Source organism: Chlamydotis macqueenii, chromosome 17 (genome assembly GCF_036417535.1).
Source record: "Chlamydotis macqueenii isolate bChlMac1 chromosome 17, bChlMac1.mat, whole genome shotgun sequence".
Taxonomy (NCBI): Eukaryota; Metazoa; Chordata; class Aves; order Otidiformes; family Otididae; genus Chlamydotis; species Chlamydotis macqueenii.
The window spans coordinates 11,935,601-11,955,444 of NC_141572.1; the positions used below are offsets into that span (position 1 = coordinate 11,935,601).

Here is a 19,844-nt window from a genome sequence, read left to right on the forward strand (position 1 = left end):
TGCAGAGGTTCTGGAAAAAAATTGACCCAAGTCAGGTGTTTGAACTCATGGTTTAGTTGGGTGCTTTTGCATTTTGTGAAGCAGAAGTGCAAGAAATACATTCACAATGACGTCTTTGCATGACTCACTAATCAGCTGTGGCTCCAAGGGTGCTTGAGAAGTGCTTAAAAAGAGTCTGCATCTCTCCCTGGGCTGCAGGTGATCTGCGTGTGTGGATGAGTCGAGTTGGTCACGAAAGCTCAGGCTCTGTGAGGGAGATCGTGCCCAGAGAGAGATCTGCTCTCTAAAAATATCCTGGAAGCAAGCAAGAAAAAAGATCTGCTGAGATCGGAGGACGATTCTGACCTTTAGGCTGCCATCTAATACTCAGTCCAAATTCTGGACCCTTTGCTTCAGACAGGTTGCGAGATGTCAGTCGGACAACGACTCTAGTCCTGTCCTGAGCAAGAGAAAACCACTGTATCTGCGGCGCTGGATTTGATGAGGGTTTACGTGTCTGTCACAAATGCATATTCATGTACACCTGCCAGAAAAATGGTGTGCTTGACTTGGGTACATGAAATGAGTTTTCCCTGCTAACTAATTGGAGAACCTTTAGATACTGAGGGGGAATTTCTTTAAAGGAAGACTTGTTCCTGTACTTATGGTGGGCACAATTTCCCTCACTTTGGATTGGGAGACTGTTAATTAATTAATCCTTAATCTGCTGCTCTCTGGAAATTTCAGGGATCAAAGCTACTTGTCAACCTGCTGTGGATTTCCAAACTGGATTTTGGATTTTCTTCCACAGATCAGAGGGCAATTTATGCAAATTCTCACGCGTAACATGGTTGCAATGAACAGATGGGGAGGGGAGGAGAAGGGGAATCTGATCACCTCTCTAGTGGCAGTAGGCAGTTTGGCTTGTGGTAACAATGCCTCTGGAACAAAGGGTTCTCTGTGCTCCGCATCTGGTAGGCAGATAGCCAAAAATGCTGTAGCTGTAATGGTCATTCAGGTCTTCAGTGGTTCATTTGATATTTGCCAGGTGCCCGTGGCGTGGTGTGAGAGCGGGCAGGAACACCTGGACAGGCTGTCCTGCTCACCTGTGGCACGGAGCGGGCTCTGTCCCTTGGCCAAGTCTCAATCCCAGAGTTTTGAGATCGGCTCTGCAGAGCGGGGTGAGAAGGGTCCTCCGGGAGCTGTGCGGGCACAGCTCACGTGCTCCCTGGAGCCAGGCTCTGGGTTGGTGCGTCCTCCTCCCCGGAATCAGCCTGTCCTGTCTGAGCAGCTGGGAGAACCTCGCAGGGTTGCTGATTCCCTCTCTTGACAGGATGGATGAGTTTGGTTTCTAGATTGTTTGCTTTATATTTCCCATGTTGAAGCCGTCTCAGCAGGTATTATTCTTCTGCCTGATATTTCCACAAATATGTTGCCATGGTTCCTCCTCGGACCAGCTGAGCCATCTTTAGTTGCTGTTCAGGTGGAAGATGCCTGCTTGAATATTTACAAATATTCAAGCAAAGCCTTTGCTTGAATATTTACAACTTTCTTCAAGATCTTCCCGTGTGGAAGTGCATCCAACATTTCTCATCAAACTTGTGTTGGAAATTTTATTATTATTGCTATTTTTAATCTGCATGAGGCTGCCGTTGGCTTCCTTCTTTGCAGACACCCATTACTGTCCCAGGAAGATTGAAAGATATTATTGGGCCTTTTGGCCGAGGCCAGCTGGATCATACTGTGGTTTGGTATGAAATGTCTCATATCCGTGCTCTGAGTATTTTGGCTAGGCTGAGGGCTGCTTTGGTGGAGAGTCTCTCTCTGAAACCTGTGACTGTCACTTTTCCTTCCTGTCACCGCCACGCTGCTCCCATCAAAACCAGGTGCTGGTTTGAGAGGGGCCTGTCTCCTCTCTCAGGAAGGTGCTGATGCTGCCCTTCTGCAGGAGGGCTTGGCAGTCACAAATCCATGGAGGATTAGAAGAGCTTCCTCCCGTGGGACAAAACTTTTTTCACTTTCTTGAATGTGTTACCTCCACTGAGCCAAAGCCTTTGTCTTTCCTCCACTCCCATTTGGTTTTCCAAAGCAAGAGAGCTGCTGGAGACAGAATTGAGAGGAGGTGATGTTGGACAGCTTGGATTTAAGGCTCAGGGGTATGGTACCTAGTCCCAAACTGCTGAGTACCTACCAAAGAAGTTGTCTCCTGTGGTAGAGTTCCTTGGGAAGGATACACCTAGAGAGTGGGAGTCACTGCTTTTGGGACTCCCTCTTTTTTCCTTGATGTTTTTGACCCTCGTGGCTAAATACGGGGAGAGACATCATTCCTCAAAATTAACAAACCTTGAACTTCTAACCTCAAGTGTTGGATAACTGCAGCCTGGACCAGCAAGTTAAAAAGTTTCCTGGGAGAGAGCCTTGACCACTAAGCTAAACAGTTTTCTAGTAGAGTGATCTGCTTCTTTGACTATGTTTAAAGAATTGAAACAAATATTTATTTAAAGGGGGAAGAATGGAGAGAAAGACAATTTGCTCAGCAAAAAAAAAAGCCTTTGTTAAAGTACAGTTATGATCACAGATTATTTCCACACCCTATTAAAAACAAGTTTTGGGCTGTTCCTGAAACTCAAAGTGCTGTTTTCCACACGCGTCTCCTACATCCAGTTCTGGGGTAGCTGAGCTGTTTTGTCTCTGGTTGAGTTGGCACCTCCATTCCTTTCCCACTGGAGGGCCCAAACCCCCCTTCCTCCCCCTATTCCCAAATATCCCCGTCCCCCCAATCCTTTGGAACACCACGCCCTTGCCTCTGTGTCCCCTTAGTCCCTTATAACCCAACCCAAGCCCGCCGCCTCCCCTCGGGGCGGGAAGCGGGGGGGGGTGAGGCAAGATGGCGCCTCTTCCCCCACCAAAAGCAGAGCCGGGAGGGGGACAAAATCGGTGCGGGAGGGGGGTCTCGCCGTGAGACCTTTCTCCTTGTGGGGTGAACCCCTTGTGCGTGACAGTAATTCGCCTGTGATGGCCTGCGGGAGGGCACCCGGCGGGGGCCGGAGGCCCCCGCCGGGTGCCCTCCCGCAGACCATCACAGGCCGCGCTGCGTGTGAGGGCGCCGCCGCTGGCGGGGCGGGCGCGGGGCCGGCGCAGCGGGGCGGCTTTGTGCGCGGCGCTAATCCGGGCGGCAGCTGCTTATTGGCGCCCGCGTTGCCTTGGCGACGGCCCCGCCGGCGGCCGCCTTTGTTGGGGCCCGGCGCGCGGCCCAGGCGGGAAAAGGGCCCGGAGCGGGAAGGGAAAAAAAGGCGGCGGGCGAGGGGGGGGGGGGGGGGGGGCGGGTGTCGCCGTCACAATAGCGAGGTGGGTGCAGGCCCCTGCCTCAGTGGGAGCTGGCTGCGGTACCGCCATCCCCGTAGGGTCTCCCCTGGGCCTCAGGGAGCCGTGGGGGTTGAGGCAGGCCGTCTCCATCCCTTTGCTGCAGGTGATGGTAAGGCCGGACACCTTTGGCAGGGTGCTGGAAATGGCCGCTCCTTGTGGGTGCAGTGTGCTCTGGCCCGCAGCCTGTCCCGCTGGCCTTTCTAGGCTCCAGCGCTACCTCTGCACCCTCTGAGGTTGCCGGGCCCTGCTTTATCTCACGTCCCTGGCTGCGTGCTGTCCGAGACCACCCAACTCATCTCCTGTGTTGCCTTGGAAGGAGACAAGAAGATGCTCACATGGAGGTTTCATTGGCAATAAAACCACCAGTTGTGGCTATACGTAGAGTTGGAGCCCTACAGTTGAGTGGAGTGAGACTATTTCACATATTATGTGTATATACACACAGATATCTGTCTTAGATTCAGTTCATGGGAGGAAACAGCTTTCAAATAGAGTACCTGTGTTACTGTAAATATATTTTTGCAAGAGTTCATTTTGGGGTGCTGGGTAAGACCCCTGATCTCAAAGCATCAGCAGAAACTTAGAAAAAAAGCTCAGATGGAGGAAGGCTGCAGCTCTCCTCTTGACATATGGAGTGTGGTTTGGGATGAAGCGGTTGCATGTCTCCTGGCTTCGAGTACTGGAGTGCTGCAGGATGCCCGGGACATTGCCCAGGCCATTGCTGTGAGGTGGTTTTGTGTGTGGATGCGTGGTGGGCTCTGCCACTTGCAGCTGCTACCGCTGTCCAGGCTCTGCGAAGAAGAGGTTGTTCCTGGGGCTGGTCGGACAGAGTCGAGTCAGCAGCTGGGCTGTGCTCATCCCCGCTGGGTCTTTCTTTCTCGTGCCCATCTCTCATCGTGGTGGGTTTGTGGGCTCCAGCTACCTGAGTTGAAGTCTTTGGGAGCACAGCTTTCTCACAGTGTTTACTGGGGAGGAGGACCGCTGTGTGCCCAACCGTGCCCAACCTTTCTGAGAACTGGATGGAGGAATGGATCTAGCTTAAAAAAAATGAAGAAAACCAGACAGTAAAACCACTTGAAATATTTCAAAGCCGTGTCAGGTTGCCCCCAGCACATCACATTTGTGCTGGCACCGTGAAGGGAAATGGTGCAGGGGCAGGAGAGAGTAGCGATGGGGAATGGCAGCCTGATGAACTGCCGTCAGCCCCCAGCTCCCTGCCTGTGTCTTGGGAAGCTGCTGAGGAGTTGCTTTGGGTGTTTGTGAAGTCGTACGTCCCCCGTGGCTCCAGCTGGATGCCTGGCACATCTCTCAGGTGGTTTGACTTGACCGAGGAAGGCTGAGCCGGGACAGGAAGAGCGTGGGAGGAGCAGGAGCCGGGTTGTCTGTTGTCACCTGGCTCTTGAGCGATGGACGTGTTGAACAAGCCCAAGGGCATCAAAGATAATCTCTGTCTGCTCGTGGTGGCACTGGAAACATTAGCAAGGGCTCCTTCAATCCTCGTGGCACTGAGGTGGGGCCAGGTGTCCCGTTTTGTCCTGGGGCGGCTGAGGCTGGGAGCGCTCTCCCTGCCCCGACTGGATCTGTGGGCTCTCCGTGAGCGAAGCCTGTGGCTGCCCGTGCCAGGGTACGGGCAGTGCTCTGCCCTTACCGGTGGGCTGCTGTGGAGAAGGCAGCAATGCAGATGCTTCCCAGGGATGAGGCAAAGGAGTAATCCTTCCACAGAGTTGGAGGCACACGGGGCTCGCTGCTTGGGGAGCTGCGGTCTCACATGAAGGAGGAGGAGGAGGGCCAGGGCAGCTGCTGGCCGGAGACTGCCGCCGCCTCCCCTGAGCACTTGCACGTCCAGTTTCATAATCGGATTAAGGCAGTGGTATTAGAGAGGAGGGATGGGTCAGTGGGACAGGTTTACACTGGGGCTTACACGGAGGGGATTGAAGTGTATTTTTTAACCCCGCTCGGCCTGACCTGCGGAGCGGTGCAGATGCGGCTCCGCAAGGCAACACCCAGCGGGAAGATGGGGGGAAAAGTGGCACCAGGCGGTGATGTGCTTGCCGGGGAGGAGAGCAGCCCCAGGCCGGCTGGGGGATGGGATCCGGCCGCCCCTCCCCCCGGGAAGGCAGCCCTGCTCAGGCCTTGCAGTAAATTTGCTCTAATTACAGCCTCCAGCAGTGGGAAACCTCACTTAGAGGAAGGGCTCCTCTGGGGTGGGGGCGGGGGTGCTTCCCAGCTTTCCCAGGCAGGCTCTGTTGTCTGAGGCCTCTGCTTCCCCTGTCGCTGGGAGGCCCCTTATTCCTCTCCCCTCTCCAGCTTTGCCTCTCTCCCCCTCTTTAATTCTCCTCTCCTTTGAGGCCGGGATTTGGGAACAATGCCTTCCCTGCTCCTTGCCCCCCGGCTGGAGCCGCAGGCAAACAATTGGGGTCGCTTGCTGCCAGGGGCCGGGCCGAGGGGGCTCAGCTCTGCAGCACCTGCCCTGGGCTGGTAAGGGGACCCCGTTGGTTGTGGCTTGGGGACGTGCCTGGTGTGGTAGCTGATGCGTGTGTGTGTGTGTGCACACCCTGTATCCTTCCTGGGGATGAGAGGTCTCGTCTTGATCGCTTCTGGTTTGGGGAGGCCTGGGAACCTCTCCGCAAATATGTCGGAGGATGTTGGTGGCAACAGCAATAATCTGATCCGGAGCTCTTGTCTTTGCAGGTGGACGACGCGATGCTGATGTTCGACAAGACGACCAACCGACACCGAGGTGAGTGCGGTCTTCTGGCTGTAGGAGAGGGAACTGCGAAGGGTTTGCCTCCTGCCTTGCCTAGGGAGGGGTTAGTATCCCAGCAGCAGGGCATGTGGGTCACAGCTGCTCTTTATCTTGCCTCCAGTTGCCCCATCCTTTTGCATCTGCATCCTTTACCAGTGTCCCTTGTAGCACAGAGAGCTTTTGTCCAGTGCGTTTCCTGTGCTATAAACTCGCCGAGTTGCAGATATGTGAGAGGAGACGGCCCCCTCCCCTGCCCGCTTACCTCCGTGGCTCCAGCCCGCAGTGTGTGTCTTACCTTGTCCCGAGTAATCTGAGCTCTGGGAAAGCTGACACGGGAGCCTGAAGAGTGCCTGCCTCTCGCCCCTTCCTCGGCCTGGAGCCCGCTTGTGCTCCCAGGTCACCTTTTCTTACCCGAGTCTTGTTGGTGGAGTCTGGTTACAGGATGGGAGCAAGGCTGTAATATTTGCCCTATCTGGACCTAGCCCACCCATGGGCGTCCCTGCTTCCCGCTTTCCTGGTGAGTCTTCAGACTGGCTGCTCCGGAGCGTGGCAGGGCTCAACACTTGCATTGCACCAGCTCAGAGATTTATTGGCAACAACTTAACCTGCAAACTTAGCTTTGGCATCTTCCAAATGAGGGCTAGTAACAGCCTTGTGGTGGGCCAGTCTCTTGTCTGTGTGTTGTTTGAAGCACTTCCAAGCACCTCTGCCCCCAGAACAGCGAGGGAACGCTCCCTTCTGCTGTCGCTACACTGTGTGCCCTTCAGGTTTTGCTTTTTTCTAAAGCCATTAGATCTAGGCTGGTTGCCTGGCCTAGGATGTTGTTCCAGCTTCACCTTAAAAGGGAGTGTTAACCCCTCTTTCTCCACAGGTGCCTCCCAGTCAGTTGTCCACTTAAAGAGTTGTCGGGCATTTCGGAAGGAGCAGGGAGAGCTGCCAGCTGCTGTGCTGGCTGTGTGGGACTCTGCCCAGGATGCAGCAGGCCTGATGGGGGTCTGATGGGGCTCAGGGCTGATTTTAGCATCAGAATTTTACTCTTGAATTCCTGAGCTCCTCTGCTCGTGAGTGTTGAGGTGAATGGCGTGAAACTAGCTGGGCACAGATAGACAGAGGAGTTTATGGAGAGACTTTTCTGTCAGTATGGAGAAAAGGTGGGATTCTGGGCAGCAGATCCCTGTCTGTTTTCAAAAGTTATTTTAAAGCACCATGGAAGTGCTAGTTCTGGAAAGCAGAAAGCTCTGTTTAATCCTAGCTTGCTTGTAAGGCAAGCTTAAAGACATCCTCCCACCTGCCTCAGTTTTCCGGAAACGGCTGCAGTCAGCTGAGAGGAGTTCAGTCTGCCCACCAGAGCTGGTCTTTGCCAAAACTGTCAGCAAAGGAGTTGGTGAGACAGGGGAGGTGTGCGGGCTGAGGGCCAGGAACACGCTGTCCTGTCTCACCCCAGATACTAACCTTACTTTGGTGAAACTTTGCAAATCGCTCTGCTTGTGTATGTCTGTCTTGCTCTTTACAACTGCGTTGCTGATATTTGCCGGCTTTATGACCGGTGACGAAAGAGGGAACGTGCAGGGTATTATTGCTGGTGGGGGGTGTTTAGCGAGAATGGTGATGTCCTGGCAAGCAGCTGTTCATTTCTCCTCCGACTCTCTTTGTGTGAGTGTCTGCTGGGATCCTCCCCAGCATTATCAGCCATGTGGTTTGCCTTGCAAATAGCAAAATTTTTTAAAAAAACCCCATACTTGGTTTTAACAGCAGTTGGGTTCCGAGAGGGTGGGAAGTACAGGATGAGGAGGAAAGGGGAATCTATAAGGGGGTGGTCCTGTTCTTCTTGCGCGTAAAAGAGGGGTTTGCTGGAGAGGGACGATGAGTGACAGCTGTTTTAGAAAAGGCTGATTGTACTGTCCTAGAAGCCTGTGGCTCCTTCTCTTCTCCTGCCAATAGAAGGATGTGGGTAGCGGATGCAAACTGTGCAGAGCTCTGACCTGATCAAGGAGTTTTGCCTTTTCTTTAGGTTTTGGGTTTGTCACATTTGAAAGTGAAGACATTGTGGAAAAAGTGTGTGAAATCCACTTCCATGAGATCAACAACAAAATGGTGAGTGTCTGGGGCAGAACCGAGGGCAGAAGGGACAGAGGTATGGGATAGAGCGGGGCAGTGGCACAGGGGCACTTGGGTCCGGACACACTTCCTCTGCAGTGGGGAACTGGGTTGAGTCTTTTCCTCAAAATCACAGCAGCCAGTCTGGGAAAGAAACTCAAGTGTGGAGGTGAATCAGCGCAATACTGAGTTTTCAAGGAGAAAAGCTAACTGTGACGAGGAATTGTGCAGTACTTGGGGGTTTTGAAGTTACATGAAACGTCTTGGTCGCCTGGGAGGGGACAGGTTTTACCTTTATTCAGAAATGAGGAAAATTAGCCTTTGAGGCCCTGGTGCAGGGCCAGGCAGAGCGTCAAGGGCAGCTCCAGGAGAAGAAAAGCAGTGTTTGAGCTCCTGGTTGCCAGCAGTGGCTGCAGAGCGAGGGGGAAGGTGGGCAGCATGCAGGCCAGAGGTAGAGGTGCTGGGAGGGGACAGCAGGACAGGCTGCCAGCGATGGCAGGGCAGCCCGGGCACTGCCCGTACTCTGTGCTGGGAGTGGCCGAGCCTGATCCTTACTTTCTTGTGGCAGGTGGAGTGTAAAAAAGCCCAGCCGAAGGAGGTGATGTCCCCAACGGGCTCGGCACGAGGGCGGTCCCGAGTCATGCCTTACGGGATGGATGCCTTCATGCTCGGGATCGGCATGCTGGGTAAGCCCGAGGACAGATCTCCTCCCCAGCTCCCGGTCGTGCCAGGCAGCAGCTTAAAGGTTTTATTCCGAGAGCACGCAGGGCGGCCAAGGGCAGCTCTCCCTGGTGCGAGGCCGGGGCCGCCTGGGGGGTGCCAGGACCTGTTCGCGATCACAACTTGCCCTCTGGTGGCACCTGGAAAAACTGCAAACTTGTCCCCGCCGCCTGCGACAGGCGGAGCTGGCCAGGCGCAGCCATGTGCTGGGCAGCTCTGGCCCTCTGCAACTCCGTTACTGGTCCCGCAGTGCCACAGCAAATAGACTGTAATTCTTTAAGGGCTCTCGTGGAATAGGATGTAATTACATAGCTGAACCGTGTGTGGAGTAATCTGTGCCCAGGCGTCTTCCTCCCACGCTTCTACAGGCTTTCTGGTGAATTAGTTGATTAAAGAGCCTCCGACTTTCCCTTGGAACAGTGGTCCATATAAATGTCCTCACTGCCATTTAAAGACTATAAAACTGCCCTTATACTTCTCGTGAAGCTTCGTCTCATTTTGTTCCCTCGCACTCAGGGACAGCAGGTATCTGGTATCGCAAGGAAAACTATACATTTATTGTGGGACTGTCTTGTAAGGAGAAATCGGTGACAAGCTGGCAGGGTCTCAAGTCTGCTCTACAATTCTAAGGCAAATGTGTTCAGAAACAAGATTTAAAAAAAAAAGAAAAAAAGTCCTCTGCAGCCTCTGCTTCTGGGTCTACAAACCCTCATGCCTGGATCTGAGAGTCAAGCATGATCCTTCCAGCACGAGTGCTGTTCCTGGCTTCTCTCCCTCCCTCTTTTTGTTCTAGCCAAGCTTGAGCCAAACCAAGAGCACGCTGTTTGCTCAGGATCATCACTCGTGTTGCTGGGCAGGGTGTACTCTCCTTGCTAAGCCTGCCGAGGAGCGGTTAGTCACTGAACAAAACCCCAAAAAGGGCATTTTTTTCCCCAATGTTTTCACTTGACTTATGGAAGGAAGATAAATCTTTAGCCTGTGGTTTTGGGTTTTGCCTTTTCTAAGCCATCTGAATTTTAAAGCAGCAAGGCTCGAGCTGAGTCACTGGGAAATCCACATACTTATGTCTTGGGAGATCTCAAATCAAATATTCATCGCTGAGTCAAGGCCCAGTGTTCTCACAGGCTTGTTCTGTATAGGTGGTCAGCTTCCTGGGGAACGGCAGGACTTGTCCTCCTGCCCGGTGCCAGGAAGAAGCACGCTGCCTGCATTCCCCAGCACTTCTAGTGCAAAAGTGACTCAGAGCTATTCAGCCATGCAAATGCCCCCACCTCCCTGATCTCCTGTTTGTAAATCCGGCTGATGCATCAGAAAGCCTTGGTCTGCAGAGCTATGAGTTTCTGAGAAGGAAATCTCCATGTCCTTACATGTTTGGAGTGAGGAAGAGATTAAACAGGCCTGCTCAAACTCCTCTGCAGACTCGCATGCGTTGTGCATTCTGCCCAGCACTTTCCTGGGGTTTCTGCTATTACCCTTGTTTGTGCTTTCTTACACTTGATGGTCACGCCACTTGTGAGCAGCCAGGCACTGGGGACATGGACCCTGTGAGCCTGCAGTAACAGAGTCCTTTTCTCTTCCTCCAGGTTATCCAGGCTTCCAAGCTGCCACCTACGCGAGTCGAAGTTACACTGGCATTGCACCTGGCTACACTTACCAGTTCCCTGGTGAGTGGTGTTCCCCGCTGGGTTTTTTGGTCTGCCTTCAGGTGATGGGAGTCCCTGGCATGATCGGTGACCCAGGCTCTGCCCCTTTCACCCTTTCCCCTGTTTGGTCTTTCTTTAAATTGGAGACGGATGTGGAAGGGGGAGGGGTAAAGCCCTGGAATAGGTGGGAGCAGCCTGTCCTTCATTAGGATTATCCTCACACTCCAGTGGCAGGAAAAGCCCAAGGCTGCTCTGGCGCCCTTTATGTTAGCCTCCTCCATAGGGCTGCTGCTGTGGCACTGAAGGGCCCCTGCAGCTCTGCCTGTCTCGCTGCCTTTGTGTGTCTCTGTCTTTCTTTACCGGAGTTGCTACCGCTCTGAAAGTAGCACAGGATTTTAAAACGTGTCTTTCCATGGGCCCGGGGAACTCCTAGGCGCCCAAAATGCAGGCGCCTGCAATCCTGCAATTGTGTTCTGAACAGCGCCTGGACCACTCACAGCCTCCAGAAAACATCTGCTGGGGCAGTAGGCTGCAGATCCCCCGCAAACTGGGTGGTTTCAAGCTCCCAGCCCTGCCATGTGCTGAGAACATGGACTCTGCGATCAATGGCCGGAACCTGCTGTGCCGCAGCTGCTCGGAGCGAAAGCAGGGGCCTCTTCTCCCTCCTGTTCTCTGCAAGGCAGGGGAACGAGGCTGAGCACAGAGAAAAGACTGTCTTGCTGTTTTCTAGAGAAGTGGCAACTCCGAGCATCCCTCCCCTACTCCGTCCCTCAGTGTGATGGTTTATATACGAAGCCTTGATATTAGGGGCTGGGAATGGGAAGTTCCCTCTTTGCCTGAGGCGAGCCCGGGCTGACTGTGGCTGAAAGTTGCTGTTGCCTCCCAGCTGTCTGGAAGCTCTCTGTGAATCCAGGCTATGGGTCTCGGTGGTAGTGGCTTCAAGTGCCTCGCTGTAAACCCCTGCTGAGCGTGGCACGTCCTGAGCACCCACTGGCATGGCAGCCCAGAGGTCAGATTGGATGGGTTGCAGGGCGATGCTCCAGGGCAGACCTGAGGCTGCACAGCGAAGCTTGCACTTGCCCTGCCTTGGCTATATTTATTCTAAGGATAAATGGATCCTTTCAGCCTTCAGGGCAGGAGTCCAGCACCTTTCAGCACCAGTTATAAATGAGTTTAAAGAAGGCACTGGTCTGGTCGCAGTCTGGCTGCAGGCTGCTCCCCCGGCAGACCCCGCTGCTCTCTCTCTGTGGAGTCTCCCTTGGGGCTTTTGCCGAGTTCCTAAGCTGTCTTACATTTCATTTTTAGAGTTCCGTGTAGAGCGGACCCCTCTCCCGAGTGCCCCCGTCCTCCCTGAGCTCACAGGTCAGTCCCGCTCATTTCCTAAACTCACAAGCTGGAAGGGGAGAAGGGGGCTTTGGGCTGTTCCAGTGGTGTCGCTGCTCCACAGCCTGGTGCAGTTAGACTGGAAATGTTCCTTATTTCCTCTTCCGTCTGTACGAGCTCTGTCCAAAGCTGTGTCTGGAAAGATGGGGAGGCAATCAGAGCCATGTGTATTGCCTCTGAGAAGGGCAACGCAGGTCATAACAAATGAAGGCGTGTAATCCTTAGATGGCACTTCCTGCTGCTTACCTTGTTTTTAGCTCCTCGCCCCAGGCTGAGTGTAAACCAGATATGGAAAACTGCAGAGAGCAGGGTGACTTCTTAAGGATCTACAAATGACCTTAACCTGAGCTGCTGCAAGGATGAGATTTGGAGTGCTGGGAGGAGGGAGAGGGTATGGGGGCACTCCTGGTTAGCCTAATCCCGTTTCCCTGTACAGGAGGGGCTGCAGGGAATGCTCTCCCTGCTCCAGGTGGTACAGCTCCCCAGCTACTCCCACATAGGCTTCCCAGGCGGAAGTGAGCGTGGTGGGACTCTATGAAGTTCTGCAAGGAACTGTGGAGCGAAATGGGAGCAGAGGACCATTCTCCAGGGACTAGTCCTGGCTCAGTGTCCTCACAGGGCAAACACCCTCTGTGTCCTCAGCCCCCGGGTTGTGTGCGGTGTGTTCTCTCTAGATGACGCTCCTTCTGTCAACCTTCCCTTCCACGGCCATGTTTTCCCCAGCTCTATCCTGTCCATGGTTTTTGTCGTAGAAAAGCAGCTTTGTGTAGCGCCCTGCTCCCCGTGTGCCATCTCATTTCCGTGGTGTTCCTCCTCTCCAGCGCTTCCTTGCCCCCACCTGTTTCAGGGTTTGAATCTCTCTGCAATGAGGGTGCAGAAAAGCTTCCCGAGAAGCTCTCCTGGAATTATCAGTACAAACAGGCTTGAAAGGGGGTTTCTGTGGCACAGAACTGTGCCGATCCTCAGGGAGTCTCCGTTCCTGAGGATGCTGAGGTTGGCAGCTACCAAAGAACAAAATGCCCAAGGGAGGTAGGGGGAGACCCAATCCTTGCTCCCTCTTAATAAAACCCTTCCCTGACACCATGGATGCAACTGCATAAGCACCTGACCCCCACCTCTGAGCCTTTTGGTTGCCAAGCAAAGGAGATGTGGGTCCAGCGTGTATTTACATGTCTTTGTTTTCAGCAAAACCCATACAATTTGTAGAGGAATGTTGGTGACTTGGCAAAACTGCTTTTCCCTCCAAGGTCTACCCCCAGCTGCACTGTGCCTCTTCCTCGCGGAGGTGAATTGCCCAGGGCCTGGCTGTCCCCGGCGGCTGGGGTGCACCAGGGCTCTGTGCAAAAAGAAGTTATTAATGCTGCTGTCCTGGCTGAGAGCCACGTTAGCTTACAGCCCTGAGTGTCTCGCTGAAGGACCAGCTGGGGATCGTGGCATTCTTCCCTTCCCGTTACGTTTACCTACTGTTAAACAGTCGCTGTGCAGCCTCTTGGCTAGGCCGAGAGCTGCGATTCCCATGTATAGGCTGGAGTTGGTCCCGTGAAGGGCAGGGCCCCCTTCGCTCCTACAAAGGCCCAGCGAGCTGTGCAGTGCTCGAGGGCCCTTGTGCCTTCGAGTGGATGCGTGTGTGTAAATGGGCTGTGCTTCACGGGCTTGGCAAGTGGAGCTGAGCTGAGGCGATGGCACAAGCGGGGATGATTGCTCCAGCACGCAGGGAGCTAATGTGCACGTGCTTTGTCATCGCAGCACAAACCTGGTGCCTCAGTAGATAGACTGCAAAGGCAAGAAGGGTTTTTCCTGGAGAAAGAACTGGAGTCTTTTTGAGGAGACCTGGCCTCCTTTCTCAGTAAAACCACATCCATTCAGCTGCGTGCTAGGGACTTGAAGCATTAATGGGACAGGAGGGTGGCTGCCAGCAGCCTTTCTTCCCTGGAACAGCATCTTTGGGGGTGATGCGAAGCAGCAACATGCTGACGTTGGCCCAGGGCCTGTAACGAGCGGCTAACCCAGATAGAAGCCTCATATGACGTTTGCTTTAAACAAGCTGGTGCCTGCTACTAAATATTCCCTTATAAGCTAGTCTGGGTTTCAGCCTTAACGCGATTGATTTGTTCTGACCTCTTTTTCTGGTGCTCTAAACAGAATCACAGCGAATTTCACATTCAAGCATGAAATGCTGACCCAGTCATTTTAAGGGCAAAGCGAAACATACTGGCTTGATGCCTCCTGCCCTGAGGGCTGGGTGCCTGTGGCAGTAGGGTTGGGAATTAGAACTGCTACCTATAAATTAAGACTTAGTGTTTTAATTAAGCCATTTCGAGTTCCTACTCCCTAGGTATATGTTTCCTGCTCTTCTAGAGTGAATGGCAAGGGGTTGAGCAGTTCAGGAGCAAACCTCAGAGCGGGGAGGACGGTGCCTCTTGAGCAGAGTAGAGAAACAGGGAGAAAGAGGCTACTGAACTGTTACTCAAGAACAGTACCCAGGGGCTGAGCCTCAGGACGCTGAGCTGCCAGCTGCTGCGTTTCTCCACATTTACAGCCAAAATCTGGATCTGTAGTTTCAGGTTACCTGCATCTTGCAAGCTAAGTAGTGACAGGATACATCTGAAACTGCCCGTTCCTGGTTCAGCTCTGCCATGTCGTGCCCTTAGCTGCTCCAGGGTGTGGGCTCAGCAGAGCATGGCCTGCGAGTTCCCCTGGACATTCACTGTGCAAAACGATCCCAATAAATGCAGGGATGTGCACTTTACTGTCACCACCTGTGCGGTGTGGTGCACCTGTGTGGTGCACTTAGCCGATACGTCTGTGTGGGCCTGGTGTTTTGCAGCAGGAAATGAAGGCTCCTGTTGCGGAGTTTCCCGTGTAGCCACAGTGCCGCTGAGACGCCCGTTCTTTCTTTTCCAGCAATCCCCCTCACTGCGTATGGACCAATGGCGGCAGCAGCGGCTGCGGCAGCTGTGGTGCGAGGGACAGGTAACTGCCACTTTCCTCCCCAGCGCTGTGTCCTGTCATGGAGGTTTGCGATGGGCTGCGGGAGGGGGGTGGGACGGGGTTGCATTTTTGGGATCTTCACTCTGTAGTTTTGCTGCCTCCCGTAGGTTCCACCCCCAGTCGCACCGGTGGATTTCTGGGCACCACCAGCCCTGGGCCGATGGCAGAGCTTTATGGAGCCGCCAACCAGGACTCAGGGGTCAGCAGTTACATCAGCGCTGCCAGTCCAGCCCCGAGCACCGGCTTCGGGCACAGCCTAGGGGTGAGTGTTCCCTGTGGGGCTCCGCGCAGGGCGGGGAAGATGGAGAGTGGTACGACCAGGGGAAGGGGCTGCATCTCCATGTGGCGATGGAGGTGAGCAGGAGCGGGCAGCCCCCTCTCAGCCCACAGCCTGCTTTCTGGTTAAGAAATACCACAGATGGATGGTGCAGGATGCAGCAGTTCACTTGCAGCCCACATCCCTGGGCTCCGCTGGCTCTCTCTGACCATCACTCAACGTCCCGATCTCCAGACTTTTCCCTGATCTGGCCCAGACTTTCCAAGGGCCTGCCTTGACCCTGATGCAGTGTCCTGCAGGGTGATGTGCTCTTTAGACCTGGCACCTCCAACTGAAACCAGCTTTCCCAGCATCTGGGCCATGACTCAGTTTGTTGTGGTAGTAATTCTCCTTCCGTTTTCTTTTGTTTGCTTAAGAGTGGGGTTTAAACTCTTTCTTCGCAGGGTCCCTTGATTGCAACAGCTTTTACCAATGGGTATCACTGAAGCTGGGGACCAAGGAGGCAGGAGGTAAGAGAGCTCTGAACAGGAATAGGCAGTGAGAGGAGTGAAGTTCTGAGCTGGCCCCTGTGCTTGGGCTCTCGGCAGGAGCTGTGGATGCTGCTATGAGGCTCGCTGGCCTGATCCAGCCGGCGGGAGGAGTCCTGCGGCCAGCCTGGGGCTCTCTTCTGCACCAGAGGCTTGGCAGGTTGGGTTCCTACCTCACGCTCCCTAGGCTTTAGTGCTGTGGAGAGATCACTCGGTGTCTGGGTGCAAAGGGGAAGGAAGTGGGAGCCCTGACAGAAAGAGGAAAGGTCTGCAGGATTGGCTAGAATCACAACCCGTGGTGATCCTGAGAGACAAACCTGGCTCACCTGCGTGGCTGGGACGCCTCCTCCATGCAGCCGGTTGTTCTCACTGCTGCTGAGACCACTGTCTCTGGGGAGCGAGGTTTTTCCTCTCCTGCCTAGGAAAGGGCAGAAGGAAAATCTGAGTCTGATCAGTTCTGTTTCTGGACCTCAGATGGGCCTGAGAGGGAACTGGTGGAATGGTCTCTGTTTGCTTTACAAACATGGCTGAAGTTAGTGGGCTTCAAATTAAAATTTAAGAACCCCCAGCTTTTCAGAAAGGAGGAGCAGTGTCCAGACAGGAGCGCACGGCAGCCTGGCAGGGCTGCACTGAGCTGAGTGCTGGAGAAATGGCCGGACCCTGCTACGTCACAGACCTCCTGGGGGCCAGGAGTGCCACAGGTCCGGGCAGGCAGGCTGCACGGCGTGTGGGGCCTTGTTTCCCAGGCCTGCACGTTGTCGTTAAAGATGGAAGCATCTCTGCCATGCCCCATCGCTGTGCCAGCGAGATGCAGAGCAAGTCTGTGTTGGGGCAAGTCTGGGTGTCGAGTATTTCTGCCAGATCACACTGGAAGAAAACCCCAAGAGAGAAGCGGTTGGTTGTTCTAGATCCTGTCCCTTCCCTCCCCTGCTGTGTCCCGCAGATTCCCCAGTGACCTAACCAAGGACAGCGGCTGGAGGACCTGGTGAGCCTCGGGGGATGAGCCAAGGTTACCTTTTTCTTGAATCAAACTGCACACTGCCGGCTGGCTGCCAGGCTCCTGCCGCCCTGCCCTGATCTCTCCCTTTGACCAGACCACACTGGACTGAACCCAAGGAGATCATCTCGCTTTCTTACTAACCACCGACGGTTTACGCTTCCCCCTCCCTGCCCCCAGCCCACCGATTCTTCTTTTATTTATTTTATTAGCTGTTAGTTTTATTTTTTTATTTTATTTTTTTATCTTTTTTGGGGGGGCTACCCCTTCTTTTTGTTGTTTGCTCTTTCCCGAGCTAGTAGACATATTTTATGAATTGGCTTTGTGATTGTGTTAGGTAGTTTTTATTGAGGAGTATTTTTATTTGGCTTTGAAACTGTTTTGAATATTTTCAACTCTGTTGTTGTTGTCGTCAGTGTTTTTAAAGCACGGTATGTAACAAGAATGCAGTTCTGAAGGGAAGAAAGAGACACAGAGAGAGCAAAGGCTGAGAGGAACTGATGTATTTCTATTTTTTTTTAAAGAAACTGTTTTTAATTGTTTCTGTTTTGTAAATGTGAGGCTTTGAAAAGTGTGAAACTCCAAGGATCCGAAAACGTTGGACATCGCTATGGAACAAAACAAATGTATATTTTGCTAAGTGAAAAACACTATCCTTACAGCTGAAAGATTTTTTTTTTTCTTAGGTTTAGTTTTATGTGGGGTTTTCTTTTTCCTCCTGTATAATATGTAAATATCGCGAGCTGAACCTGGCTGCTGCCTGCAGCCTGGCTCCAAGGAGCGGCTCCAGGTCCTGGACTTGGTGCCGCAGTGTGAGCAATACTCTCCAGCAGAATCCTGACAGGACTCCGTTCTTTTTTTGTACACCTTTTACTGTAAGATTTTAAGACCTCTGATGAGATGAAAGGGGGGGGTGGGGGCGGGGGTGAAACGTACCGGCCATCGGCTGTTTTGCTGAGCGGGTTAAAGCTGCTTCCAATCGCTCGATGTACAGACTCCATCACTGGGCTCCGTAGTGCCAGCCTCTGGTTTGGCTTTAGGTAAAGGGCTTTACCGCCATTGCTTGTCTTGGTTACTTTGAAAGGAATTCACTCTCCAAACACAATCGCTTGCGTCAAGATTTCCAGGGAAAGGGGATCCTCCTCTGGAGGAGAGGGTATTGGAAGGGATGTTGGCCAGGGCCAGGGGGAGATTTGGGTGGTCGCTCTTGGAAGGGCAGGGCGCTGGGTTGGGGAGTCTTTAACGGGGGAGAAAAGCATTAGGGTGGTGATTTGGGGGCGGGTTAAGGGCTTCTCAGGGATTATACGAATTCTAGAATTGCAGCTTCCCGTTTGCTTTACTCTGTGTTCCGAAGACTGTGGGAATTTGTCTGTTGTCCTGTGCGGGGGTGGTCTGGTCCCTTCTCCAGAACCTGCCGGGGCTTCCTCTGGCCTGGGCTGGGCCCCCGCTGACAAGCGCTGTGCCAGGGGAAGCCTCCAGCAGGAGTACACGGGGCAGGTTTGGGTCCGGATTTCAGTGAACCAAAGACCTTGTTAAGGGGGGTGATTAAGCCTTTTATTAAGATGCAGCCAAACTCTTTTCCCAGGGAAATAACAGCTTCATCTTAAGTTTTAAAAATCATTCCCTCTCTTCCCCCAAACTGAGCCCCTGTAAGGGACAGGGGCCTTTAGAAAAGGACTAGGAGGGCCACAGTGCCCACAGGGCCCTTCTCTTCCATCCCTCCCCATCTGCCGGAGCTTGTCCTGACCCGGGCGATGCGTTTGGAGAGTTCTGTTTAGGTAAGAAGGGTACTTAACAGATTAGTACTGAAAACACAAAGCAATAATTTTTGTTACTGAGACAAGAGTCTGTATGTCTGTTTTTTTAAATATTTCCTAATTAAAGAAAAGCTGCATTTTATTGGGTTTATTTTTATTCTATATACTTCAAATTTGGGTCTGCAGACAGCGCTTTCCTCCCTCTTGGTATATGCGCTGAACTGCTTCCGTGCCCCCTCCAGACACCCAAGGCCAGCTGTGCTGCTGCTGGGCTGTGATTCACTCTCTGGCCAGTGCTGCCACTGCCTGGAGGCTGGGGCTCCGGTTTCAGGGTGGGCATTTTTTTAAAAAGAAATAAAGCTGTGTTTTTAAGCCAGTAAGTTATTACACTCCGATGTTTGTTCTCTCCACACCTGTAACCCTTTTTCCAGATTTCAGTTTTAAATTCCTAATAAATTATTTGAAAACTGCCCTTCTCTGTCATTATTTGGGGGTGGGAGATTTTCAAATGGAGGAGGTTTCAGGTGAACTCAGACTGGCAGGAGTTGCGTCCTGCCATTAGGAGAAAAGCCCCAGGCAGGGCTCTGATTCTGTGTTCTGCTCCGAGACTTTGGCAGTGGCCCAGTTTATAACGTGAGGCAGATCTGGTTTTAATAGAGATCACGTCTTTTCTCTCTGTTACAGAGGTTTTGTATAGGTATTTGTAGGTTCGAGAAAGGAGGAGACAGTGTGGTGCCAAGAAGTTTGGCTCAGAAGTTCTGGATTCAATGACTGTGGTGGACCAAGGAGGCTAGAGCTACGAAAGTACAGTGTGGAGATGAGATGAGAAGTCCTTCACAGACAACACTACAAGAGAACGGTGAATTCTAGCAGTGTAAAATAGTAGGTAACCCTGTACAGCAGGTCTTAAATTATAGAGGATTCTTAAACATTATCTAAGGCTCAAGCCTGTAAGCTTAGGAACCAGTTGTAAGTTGGGATGTCCGCACGAGCATACTAAGGAACAGCGGCTCTGTGTGCAGCACAGGTTGGGGGAAACCAAAAATAGCATTGGTGGAAAAATCTTTACCCTGCTGGAATTTTTCTCATGAGGCACTCTTGTAATGCTCACATGCTCACTTTCCCACACTTGGTGATCCTCTTGTTGAATTAAAATTTATGCAATGACAGTATTTTTGATTTGTGACTTTAAAAAGCCCGTTTATTGGAAGTTTTCTTGGCAACGTCAGTAATAAATCAGACATTGAGAAGTGGGGAAGAAGGAACCACAGAGTCTTTAAGGTTCACAGGTAAAAGTAAAGGTGGCAGAGCAGCAAAGGAGAAAAAGAACACTTAAGTGGATATCGGAGGGAAAGTCAGCA

General features: G+C 52.7%; 1 protein-coding gene across 2 annotated transcripts in view; it reads left to right on the top strand.

Moving 5' to 3' along the window:
* MSI1 (musashi RNA binding protein 1) overlaps positions 1 to 18,954 on the top strand; it is a 30,987-nt gene extending 12,033 nt beyond the window's left edge. The window contains exons 7-15 of one of the 2 annotated variants that reach the window (XM_086761691.1): positions 6,037 to 6,085; positions 8,103 to 8,185; positions 8,757 to 8,874; positions 10,492 to 10,572; positions 11,857 to 11,913; positions 14,839 to 14,907; positions 15,033 to 15,187; positions 15,646 to 15,711; positions 16,673 to 18,954. In XM_086761691.1, the coding sequence (XP_086617817.1) occupies positions 6,037 to 6,085; positions 8,103 to 8,185; positions 8,757 to 8,874; positions 10,492 to 10,572; positions 11,857 to 11,913; positions 14,839 to 14,907; positions 15,033 to 15,187; positions 15,646 to 15,687 (654 nt within the window). In that variant the 3' untranslated portion in view covers positions 15,688 to 15,711; positions 16,673 to 18,954. The remainder of the gene's footprint in view (positions 1 to 6,036; positions 6,086 to 8,102; positions 8,186 to 8,756; positions 8,875 to 10,491; positions 10,573 to 11,856; positions 11,914 to 14,838; positions 14,908 to 15,032; positions 15,188 to 15,645; positions 15,712 to 16,672) is intronic. The other variant, XM_086761693.1, reaches the window with a different exon arrangement.
* The last annotated feature ends 890 nt before the right edge of the window (positions 18,955 to 19,844 follow it).